Consider the following 10,972-nt stretch of genomic DNA (forward strand, 5'->3'; position numbering starts at 1 on the left):
GCCGGACCGGGGCGGGGAGCGGCGGCCCCGCGGGGCGGTGAAAAGGAGCGGCGGGGTGGCGGGGGGGGGGGGGGGCCCGGAGCTCCGCCGCCGCCCGCCATGAGGGCAGCGCTCGCTCCCGGCGTCCGTCTGCTCCGCGCCCTCCCCCGGGACAGCCGGTGAGCCGGGACCGGGGGGCGAGCGGGGACCGGGGCAGCCGGGCTGGGGGGGCGGGGAGGGGGGGGTGACCGGCGCTGGAGTAGGGACCCGCACCGGGATGGGGACCGACCCCGGACCGGGGGTCGCTGGGATGGGGACCGGCCCTGGAGGGGGGGTCACTTGGCAGAGGACCGGGATTGGGATCGACCCTGGATTGGGGGTCACTCTCCCGGGGACTGGGACCGGGATGGGGACCGACCCTGGACCGGGGGTCACTCTCTCGGGGACCGGGACTGGGATGGGGACCGACCCTGGACCGGGGGTCACTCTCCCGGGGACCGGGACCGGGATGGGGACCGACCCTGGACCGGGAGTCACTCTCCCGGGGACCGGGACCGGGATGGGGATCACTGTCTTGGGGACCGGGACCGACCCTGGACCGGGGGTCATGCTCCCAGGGACCGGGACCGGGATGGGGACCGACCATGGACCGGGGGTCACTGGGATGGGGATCGACACTGGACGGGGTTCACTTGCCCGAGGACCGGGACTGGGATGGGGACCGACCCTGGACTGGGGGTCACTCTCCCGGGGACCGGGACTGGGATGGGGACCGACCCTGGACCGGGGGTCACTTGGCCGAGGATCGGGACCGGGACCAACCCTGGATTGGGGGGTCACTCTCCCGGGGACCGGGACCGGGATGGGGATCACTGTCTTGGGGACCGGGACCGACCCTGGACCGGGGGTCATGCTCCCAGGGACCGGGACCGGGATGGGGACCGACCATGGACCGGGGGTCACTGGGATGGGGATCGACACTGGACGAGGTTCACTTGCCCGAGGACCGGGACTGGGATGGGGACCGACCCTGGACTGGGGGTCACTCTCCCGAGGACCGGGACTGGGATGGGGACCGACCCTGGACCGGGGGTCACTTGGCCGAGGATCGGGACCGGGACCAACCCTGGATTGGGGGGTCACTCTCCCGGGGACCGGGACTGGGATGGGGATCACTGTCTTGGGGACCGGGACCGACCCTGGACCGGGGGTCATGCTCCCAGGGACCAGGACCGGGATGGGGACCGACCATGGACCGGGGGTCACTGGGAGGGGGATCGACCCTGGACGGGGTTCACTTGCCCGAGGACCGGGACTGGGATGGGGACCGACCCTGGACTGGGGGTCACTCTCCCGGGGACTGGGACCGGGATGGGGACCGACCCTGGACTGGGGGTCACTCTCCCGAGGACCGGGACTGGGATGGGGACCGACCCTGGACTGGGGGTCACTCTCCCGAGGACCGGGACTGGGATGGGGACCGACCATGGACCAGGGGTCACTCGCCTGGGGACCAACCCTGGACGGGGGGGTCACTTGCCCGAGGACCGGGACCGGGACCAACCCTGGATTGGGGGTCACTCTCCCGGGGACTGGGATGGGGGTCACTGTCTCGGGGACCGGGACCGACCCTGGACTGGGGGTCATGCTCCCAGGGACCGGGACTGGGATGGGGACCGACTCCGGACCGGGGGTCACTGGGATGGGGACCAACCCTGGACCGGGGGTCACTGGGATGGGGACCGACCCTGGATTGGGGGTCACTCTCCTGGGGACTGACTCTGGACTGGGGGTCACTGTCCCAGGGACCGGGACCGGGATGGGGACCGACCATGGACAGGGGGTCACTCGCCTGCAGACCAGGACTGGGATGGGGACTGACCCTGGACCGGGGGTCACTGGGATGGGGATCGACCCTGGACGGGGTTCACTTGCCCAAGGACCGGGACTGGGATGGGAACCGACCCTGGACAGGGGGTCACTCTCCTGGGGACTGTCCCTGGACTGGGGGTCAGTCTCCCGGGGACTGGTACCAGGATGGGGACCAACCCTGGACCGGGGGGCACTTGCCCAGGGACCAGCATCGCTCCTTGGTCACCGGTGAGACGGGACCCAGCGCAGCACCAGCACTGAGCCCGGGGGTTTCGGCATGACCCGGGAACCATCCCCGTCCCAGGGACGGAGGGCCCCGAGCCCTGCTCAGGCCCCAGGGATGTGGGGGGGACCCCAAGATGGGCAGCAGCGCCCGGTGAGCCTCAAGCTGTCCCTCCCGCATGTGCCAGGCCCTCACCGTCAAAATTTGGTGGGACGTGGTCAGCACAGAGATCCCGCCAGTTCCCTCGCTTTTGGCGAGGTGACCAGCCTGCTGCCGGTTTAATTTTATTTCATATATTTCTTTTTTTGGAGGCCTGTTGCCAAACAACCCGGGTGCTTTGCCATCAGCTGCAATTTTCCCTGCCAGAACACATGGGACAAAAAAAAATAATCCACCACACCCCCAAACTGCCCAGCATCCAGCCGAGTCGGGTACCGCACATGAAGTTCCTCTTCCCCTTCCTCACCGCCCCCCTCGATCAGCCCTGCAGCCATCAGCAGTGATTTTTTTTTAGAGGGGGGCAGATGTGGTATTTATTTTTTTTGGGGGTGAAAAGCAGGAATTTTTCAGCTGCGGTGCAGTCTCGCAGCCGGCACCCCGGAGCGGAGCGCTGCCCTGGATTTTGCGGGGTGCCTGTAATTGCTGCAATTTCATGAAGAAGTGAAACTGCGAAGAGGCGTGGGACAGGCTAAAACTGCCAAAAAAAAAAAAAAGCCTTTTTATTCTTTTTTTTCGTCTAAACTTGGAGCAACCCCGTGACACGTCTCGGCGCTGCAGCCGCCCCAACCGCTCTCATCCCCTGTGCTGCCATAAAAACGCTCTGCAAACCACCCCCCCAAACACAGGATGAGGCCCCTTGGAGGTGCTCACCCCGCTCCAGAGGGTGCCAGGTCCCCTTTGGGATTCTCCAGGCTTTATCCATCAGCTTTACTGGGAGCAGCATCCCCATCCCCGAGCGCAGACCCCATTTTTTCCCCTATTTTCCTGCATTTAAATTGAGCAAAAGGGATAAAGTCGCTCTTCGGTGGAGGAACGGGAGCGGGTATTGCTCAGGGCATTCCCCCCCCCCCTTTTTTTTTTTTCCAGCTCCTCTTTACTTAACCCCAGGAGTGATGATGAATCAGCCGCAGTCTCGTGCCCCGTTTCCACCCGTGACGCCAGGAAGGCGCTTGCTCACCCCGCGGTTTGCCGGGATGGTGGCTCGGGAGGGGGAAACACCGATTACCGCTCCCCCTCGAAAACTCAGCTGCATCCTTTGCTATTTTAGGGGGGGGCTGGTCACCTCCCTACCGCCTCGCCTGAGCCGGTTTAGCTCACTGATCCGGCAGAAGAGTCCCCTTGGTGTCAAGGGGTATTTTGCCAGGGAAACGAGCAGAAACGACCCCGGTTTTTTTTCCCCTTTCCCACGTGTTTCTAAGACCCTGCGGGTTAAATAGCGGCAGAGCTGTGTGTACGCATCCTAAATTTGCATCCGCATCCCGAGCGGATTCAGTGGTGGTGGCTCTTATCCCCCTTACCCCGTGTATTTCTCCAAAAAAGCATGAATTTTGGGGAGGGGGGGAAAAGAAGAGCACAGCTAACGCCAAGACTGGAGATGTCCGAGACATGCCCGCCGGGCTGGGCTTGGCCGGCTGGGACGGTGACAGGCCACCCAGCCCTGTCCCCAGCCCTGTCCCACCAACCCTGATCCCTTCCGCTCCCTTTATCCCGCAGGTATCGGGGACTGACGCTGGTGCTGACCTTCCTCTGCTACACCAGCTACCACCTCTCCCGAAAACCCATCAGCATCGTCAAGGTTAGCTCCAACCTCACCCCAGCCGCGGGGAGAGGGGACACGGGGGTCCCTCCAGCACCCTGATTTCGCCCCTTCTCTCTCTCCCCGCAGAGCCAGCTGCACCCCAATTGCTCGGCCTTGGGCCCAAACCCCCGCAACGACTCCAACAGCAGCACGTGGTGCAGCTGGGCACCCTTCGGTAAGGCTGAGCCTCCCCCCAGTCACCCTAAAAACTACCCTCACGGCAGCCAAGACGGGCTCCCCCCGCCATGCCCTAAGCTCGGTCGTGGCTGGAGGTTTTGGCAGAGGGCCGGCTGCTCATTAGGCACCCGGAGGTAATTAAGCAGCGTGCGTCTGCCCTGTGCCCCCGGGCCAAAGGGCAGCAGTGGATGGTGAAATTGGGACCAGGTCCCAACGCCAATGGCACCCGGCCACGCTCTGATCACCCCCACCCCCCGGGAGGAGGGTTTTGGGGACAGGGGACAAGGGCGAGCCAGCAGCCATGGGGAGGGAAAACGAGATGGGGGCCAGGCTGACGTGGCCCTATTATTTCTTTACCAGATGGGGACAACTACAAGGAGCTTTTTGGGGCGCTGGATAACGCCTTCCTGGTGGCCTACGCCATCGGGATGTTTATCAGGTACCCAGGTCCTTTGCACCCCTTTTCCTCTGCAGACCAGTTTGCACCAGTGCGCCAGAAAACTGGTTCCCATCGGGCTGGGGTTGTGCTAACGGGAAAGCAGCCAGGCACTGGGATCCACTTGGGATTTGGGCACTGGCTCCGTGCAATAACACCCGTGGGCGGCATCACCCGTGACACCTCCTGTCCGTGCTCTTCTCTCTCTCCGCAGCGGCATTTTCGGGGAGCGCCTCCCACTGCGCTACTATCTGTCGGCGGGGATGGTGCTGAGCGGGCTCTTCACCGCTCTCTTCGGCTTCGGCTACTTCTGGAACATCCACGCCCTCTGGTACTTCATCATCGTGCAGGTGCGTCCGCGCTGGAGGATGCCCAGGCTCTGGATTTCACCACCGCGGCCTCATCCTGGTCTTTCGGTGGCTATCATGGATTGGGGTGGCCCAGTTTCCGAGCAGGAGAATTCGGGGTATTTCCACTCCCCGCAAAACCCAGTTGCACGTGGCGTGGGCGCCGAAACCACCAGCCGCGCCCGTCTTGCCAAGCAGGGCGGGTGGCCGGTTTGGCAACACCAGCCGCTCCCAATTTAGCCACGGGAACGATGAAGATGGCTCTGGGATTGCCCCAGTGGAAAAAAAAGAAACCAAACCACATGTTTTCTCGACAGCTTTGGGATGGGGGTGGCTACTTTTGAGCCCGGCTACCCGAAACGGCGCAGGGGCTGCACTCCATGGATCAAGTCAGCACTCAGTGGGTGCCGTGACGCTGTGTGATGCTGCCTATCTCTTGCCAGGTCTGCAACGGGCTGGTGCAGACGACTGGCTGGCCCTCCGTCGTGGCATGTGTTGGCAACTGGTTTGGGAAAGGAAAGTGAGTGTTTCTCTGGCGTGTCCCCCCTCGTCTTCATCCCTGGTGGCCCCAGCAGCCGCCCCGGCGATACCAACCCCGGCTCTGTCCCTGCCAGGAGAGGTTTGATCATGGGCATCTGGAACTCGCACACCTCCGTCGGCAACATCTTAGGGTCGCTCATCGCCGGTGTCTGGGTTTCCTCCGCCTGGGGTCTGTCCTTCATCGTGCCTGGCATCATCATCGCCGCCATGGGCATCATCTGCTTCTTCTTCCTCGTGGAATGTGAGTGGCGTGATCCGGGCTGCAGCAGCCGCCTGGCGTAATGCTGAGATCAGTGGGGCCGCAATTTTAGTCCTTACCCACCTCCAAGCGTTTTTGGCAATCCCAAATACTTATTTCCATCTTGTGGCAAGCAGGGATGTGGACCCGACCACCACGGGGGTGCTCAGCATCCTTTGGGATCATCCAGGCAGGCTCAGCCCCTGTGCCGCTTGCTCCTCTCAGCCTGTCTTTCTAGGAAACCTTTGGGAAGCCCTTTGGGATTTTACTGGGGCTTTTCGCTGCCGGGAAGTGGGTACCTGGAGATGCAGCCCAGCCCTGGGGGGTTCCCAGCCCCACATCTCTCCCCTGTGGCGTGAGATGCTGGAGGGAGAGCAGGCAGAACCGGGCTGGTCCAGGCTCTTATGGGTTCTCATTTCTCCCTGCAGATCCCGAGGATGTCGGCTGCAGTCCGCCTCTACATCACGTGAGTTGAATCGATTTCCAGTGGGCTTGTCCTGGGCTGGGTGGTCACTCAGTTTACAGCAAAACAACCTGAGCATCAGGTCATAACGTCAGAAATTAGAGCGATGTTCAGTTATCACAGAGGATGCTCGTTGCTATTGCAGTGAGAACATTCTCCAGGTCACGTCCTGGCAGCAAATCTGAAGTTTCAGCCCCTCCCAGCAACGAGAGCCACATCTCCTGCCTTTGGCTTGTCTTTTAGATGGCCTCCGACGAGGACGACGCCGGAGGGGTGACCTCCAACGAGAAGGATCCTGAAGCGGTTACCTCCAACGAGGGGCCGCTGAGCGTCTCAGGCCAGAGCAGCGCAGATCGCTCTGACAGCCCCAAAGAGCCAGCCGAGGAACCCGAAGCCATCAGCTTCCTCGGAGCGCTCCGGATACCTGTGAGTCGCAGGATGCCCCTTGCATCATGACGGGGCTGGAGGAAAGAGCAAAGTTGCAGCAGTTCACCCCAGCAATGGGGTGCCCACCGGGCAGAAAACGGGGAAAAACCACCATCTGGAGGAGGCCTGGGGGAAGGAGGCTCCTCTGATGTCTTCTCCTCTCCTCCCAGGGCGTGGTGGAGTTCTCCCTTTGCCTGCTGTTTGCCAAGCTGGTGAGCTACACCTTCCTCTACTGGCTGCCCCTCTACATCGTGAACGTTGGTGAGTTTTTGGGGACAGCGAGGTGGGAGCGAGCCCGGCAAGGGGAGCATCTCTTCACCCCTCTCCTCTCCCTCGCAGCTCATTTTGGTGCCAAGGAAGCTGGGGACCTGTCAACCCTCTTTGACGTCGGGGGCATTTTAGGTTCGTGACATACCTGGTCGGAGGGGGTGGATGGGGGATGATTTGGGGACAATCCTGGCTTTGATGGAAAGTCCCTTCCACGGAGCACTGCAGTGAGGTTTATTCAGCATTCCTAGCCCTCAGTAGGCAGCAAACACACCTTGCTTTTATTTTGCCGGACAGGTGACCAACGCAACAACTTTCCTTGGGTCTCGCTTGCTCAGGCTCTTCTTTTTCTTAGATAAATAATACATTTTGTAAGTGTGGAGGGGACCAGACCCGCGTGCAGGTGTAGGAAAACTATGTGCAGGGAGAAAGCAGTGTGGATAAATCAAACCTCTTCACTCTGATATTAGTATATGAAACCTTGGGGGCATCTCGCTGGAAAGGTGGGGGATGAAAGCATCACAGTGCAGCATGCCGTTGGATTTTGGGTTAAGCCAGGGTGAAGCTTTTCTGCTGGGGCGGCATGACTGACACCTGCGACTCCTTCTTGCAGGGGGGATCTTCGCCGGCCTCATCTCTGACTACACCGGCGGCAGAGCCACCACGTGCTGCGTGATGCTGGTTGTGGCTGCTCCCATGGTGTGTTGTCACGCGGGGAAAAAAACCTGGTCATGAGGGTTTCCTCTGCTCTGGCTCCTTTGAGTCACGGCTGCCTTCCTCTTCCCAAGTGCCCGGGATGAGCTGGTCATGTGCTTGGCTGAGACAAGAGCTGGGATCGATCCACGTGCCCAGATGTTTGCGGGGTAGACGTGCAGATCTGGGGGCTGGGAGGGGATTGTAGCATCCTTTAGGGTTTTTTTTTTCCCTCCATCCTGCCATAACCCTGCTCCATCTTAAAGCCTTGGGGGTCCCACTGAGCTGGTCCAGCTTTCGTCTCTGCTTTGCATCCCGAAAGCCCCCATGCCGACGGCCTCACGCTCCACCGATGCTTGGCCAGAGCGTCCTTCCCGAGCACCTGCACAGAGCTCGTTTGGCTTTGCTGCCACAAAACCGTGGCTAATTAGCTGTAATCCAAGCCTGGCTGGCTCGGGGTCGCGAGCCTCTCCCCTCCAAAGAAGCTGGCGCGCACTGAAAAGCATAGAGGCCGCGTCACGTCCGCGTCCCCCGATAGCGCCGGCGGGGCAAATTACCGTCTGGCTTCAGCCGGCGGGGAGGCGTGCGAGCCTTGCCGGGCCATAAATCGCGGCAGCACCTCTGTTTGCCAGCTGCCAGGTATTTCATCTGGCAGGCAGACAGCAGGATGTGGAGCCAAGGGCGCGCTCGGCTCCCCGTCCCGGCTGGTGCTCTCCTCTTCAAACACTGCATAGAGGGGGGGGTCTGCGAAGCTTGGCGCCAGTGATAATTCAGGTCCCCACCTTCTCTGTCCAGTCCCCAGGGTGCTGCCGCAAGGAAAACACTTGGGCAAACAGCTGAAATAGCCGTAACTGGTTCATCTCATGTCTTTTCCAGCTGTTCCTGTATAACCACGTCGGCCAGAATGGCATCGGCACATCAATAGGTAAGGAGCTCCTTGGCGCAGCTGGCTCCCACAACTGAAGGGACGATGGGAGATGCTGTGGACACACCTGCCTTTATTTCTCCTCTCAAGCCGGGCTCCCGGTCCGGGATTTGGGGGAGGGTGGTGCTGGGTGGGATCTCCTGGGGAAAACGGAGAGGAGCAGGCGGCGGATGCGCTGGACAGCAAAGTCCGCACACGGGCCGGGGATGATGGATCGGACGTCCTGCTGCTCCCTGCACTTCAAGATTTAATCTCTTCTCGGGTACCTCCACGGCCATCTCGTTCCTCGCAGCAATGCTGATCATCTGCGGCGCTCTGGTTAACGGGCCCTATGCTCTCATCACGACAGCAGTTTCAGCAGACTTGGTAAGAGGTGCACCTCGGACCCCTCGCCCCAGCTGCCCTTGCACACCCAAAGGTTGCTCCCTCTTTCCTGGAGGGATGCTTGCTGGGATTTTTACATTTTAGCTTTGTTTTCGAACGCCTCTGAAGCCCAGCGGAGAAGGGCAGGGCTGTGGCACCTCGTGCAGTGGTTGGCACCCTCCCTTAAACACGGCTTTTTTTTTCTATTGCTTTTTCACCTTGGCTGCACGACTCTGCTTTTGATCTGTCGTGTCTCCCTCTAACCACAATCCTGGTGGAAAAACTTGCTGGGATTGCTGCCTGCTGTTGGTGATCCTGGTTTTGCTGTGGCTTGGCTGCAGGCAGCGTCCGAGTTCGGTCTTTCCATCCATGGCTGGGTCTGATGCATGGAAATTGCTGCCCGGGGTGTGAGCGGCCTCACGCCAGGCCTTGCAAGCTGCACACCCTGAAGCCACTTTTCCTCCTTACGTTTTGCTCCTCTGTCCCTACAGGGAACCCACGAGTCTCTCAAAGGAAACGCCAAAGCTCTTTCTACCGTCACGGCCATCATCGACGGCACAGGATCCATAGGTTCGTACATCCATGGGATGCTGAGCACCGATTTCCCCTGGTGCTGCGATGCTGGGGGGGGGGTCCTGGTCCGCTCTCCTCGATGCACAGGGCATCTCCTAACGTGCCTCATGCCCCCTTGCAGGTGCCGCGCTAGGGCCGCTGCTCGCAGGGCTCATCTCCCCCACGGGTTGGAATAACGTCTTCTACATGTTGATAGCAGCCGACATCTCGGCTTGCCTGGTAGGTCCCTCCCCAGCAACAGTCATTTTGCTACCCTGGATATTCAGTGGCTCCATTTTAGCCACCCGCTTGCCGGCGGAGGGCAGGGACGGTCCTCGGGAGACAGCCGGCCGAATTGCAAAGCCCCCTATCGACTCCAAACCTTTCCCTGCATCCACTTGGCTTTTCACAACGACCTCCTCCACACATGGTTTTAGTTCACGTGATCTTCCCTAGGAAGAGCCTTAAAATTTATCTCCTGGCAATGGAAATGCTCACGCCGAGGCTGGTGGCTGCAGAGCTGTCGGCCCAGCAGTGATCCTCCACCTTTCCTCTTGCAGCTCCTCGCTCGCGTGGTGGTCAAAGAGGTCCGTGGGTGGTGCGGCTGCATAGCGAGAAAGAGAGGGTACGTACGTACCGCCCTGGGGCGGCCTCCGGTCCCACAATGCCAAAACACGGCATTGGTGCTGCTCCAGAAAGACGTTTGTTATCCCTTGCTGTCACTGCTGCATCTCCGCGTGGGCATCACGGCGGGCTTCACGAGGCCGTCTGCCTGACGTCTCACTCCTGCGGGCGCAAAGAAACATGTCGACCTCGAGCCAGGGCAGCACCCGGGGGATTTTAGCCATCCGCACCTCGCGAAACTCTCTCGGTGCTAAGCGTGCCGTCCTTGTGTCTTTGTAGCTCTAGCGTGCAGCTAACAGAGTCAGTGCTGGATGGGAAGTAGCTCGGTGTGAGTATCTCCGCTTGAGCCCTGAGGATTAAATGCAAACGCAAGCCTGATTTGCCCTGATTTCGAGTTTCACCTGGCAGGCTCAGCCTAGAAACAGCCACTCCCCTGATAATTTAAGGGCCAAGATCAAGATTTGGGAATCAAAGGATCAAATTGCGATGGCCAGGGAAGAGAGTGCGGACGGGCGGGTGGGCAGCGCGTCCTTGTCTCCGGCTGACTTACAAGATGTTAGCTCAGATGCCCGGTTGATTGGCATTGATTAATGCACTTGAAACGGACGAATTTATAGGCTGACTTGCCCACCTGCGCTAATGAGCTTGATTACACAGAGTCCGGGCTTGCTAATCAAATCCGGGGCCATATCACTGCAGCGAGGGTGTAAATAATCTCCAAATCAGCACTGGCCCATCTCCGATTGCCACCAAAGCCGCCCCGCGAGCACTGGGGGGGAAGGGGCTGCAGCCAGTCCAGCGGTGGGGGTACCAGACCCCGGACTCCCCCGCGAAAACATTTGGTCCTTTATGTCTTGTGTTTGCAGGTGAAAGACCAATAGTCTGGGCCTCGCGCTGCGGTAAGTGCGGCCCAAATCTCCTCCTTCGGCTGCTGGTGGAGGGCTGTCAGGCTCCGTTCTCCTGTGCCGGGGCTGGCTGGGGCTAGGACGGTCCTGGCTGGGTCGGCACCGTCCCCATTTGCACCAAAATCCGGCTGTTCTGTGCTGGGG

General features: G+C 60.7%; 1 protein-coding gene across 3 annotated transcripts; it reads left to right on the forward strand.

The window, feature by feature from the left end:
- The first annotated feature begins 99 nt into the window (after positions 1–99).
- Positions 100–10,271, forward strand: SLC37A2 (solute carrier family 37 member 2). 3 transcript variants are annotated; one of them, XM_059829670.1, is made up of 18 exons: positions 100–158; positions 3,788–3,869; positions 3,960–4,047; positions 4,410–4,488; positions 4,700–4,835; positions 5,276–5,352; positions 5,447–5,613; positions 6,039–6,076; positions 6,332–6,499; positions 6,670–6,760; positions 6,839–6,901; positions 7,380–7,465; positions 8,336–8,384; positions 8,677–8,750; positions 9,239–9,317; positions 9,442–9,539; positions 9,860–9,924; positions 10,203–10,271. In XM_059829670.1, the coding sequence occupies exons 1-18, from the start codon at positions 100–102 to the stop codon at positions 10,243–10,245; spliced, it is 1,542 nt and encodes a 513-aa protein (XP_059685653.1). In that variant the 3' UTR covers positions 10,246–10,271. The 3 variants fall into 3 exon arrangements, with proteins under 3 accessions (XP_059685653.1, XP_059685651.1, XP_059685652.1); XM_059829668.1 differs by lacking the exon at positions 10,203–10,271 and having other exon boundaries at positions 6,317–6,499; positions 9,860–10,075; XM_059829669.1 differs by lacking the exon at positions 10,203–10,271 and having other exon boundaries at positions 9,860–10,075.
- Positions 10,272–10,972: the final 701 nt, after the last annotated feature.

This window comes from Gavia stellata, chromosome 26 (genome assembly GCF_030936135.1).
Source record: "Gavia stellata isolate bGavSte3 chromosome 26, bGavSte3.hap2, whole genome shotgun sequence".
Taxonomy (NCBI): domain Eukaryota; kingdom Metazoa; phylum Chordata; class Aves; order Gaviiformes; family Gaviidae; genus Gavia; species Gavia stellata.

Bases quoted from the DNA above. Each gene is read 5' to 3' on its own strand.
- SLC37A2 (XM_059829668.1), top strand. From the start codon at position 100: ATGAGGGCAGCGCTCGCTCCCGGCGTCCGTCTGCTCCGCGCCCTCCCC. The intron at 4,836-5,275 runs GTGCGTCCGCGC...ATCTCTTGCCAG, and splicing joins GGTACTTCATCATCGTGCAG to GTCTGCAACGGGCTGGTGCA. The intron at 6,761-6,838 runs GTGAGTTTTTGG...TCTCCCTCGCAG, and splicing joins CCTCTACATCGTGAACGTTG to CTCATTTTGGTGCCAAGGAA.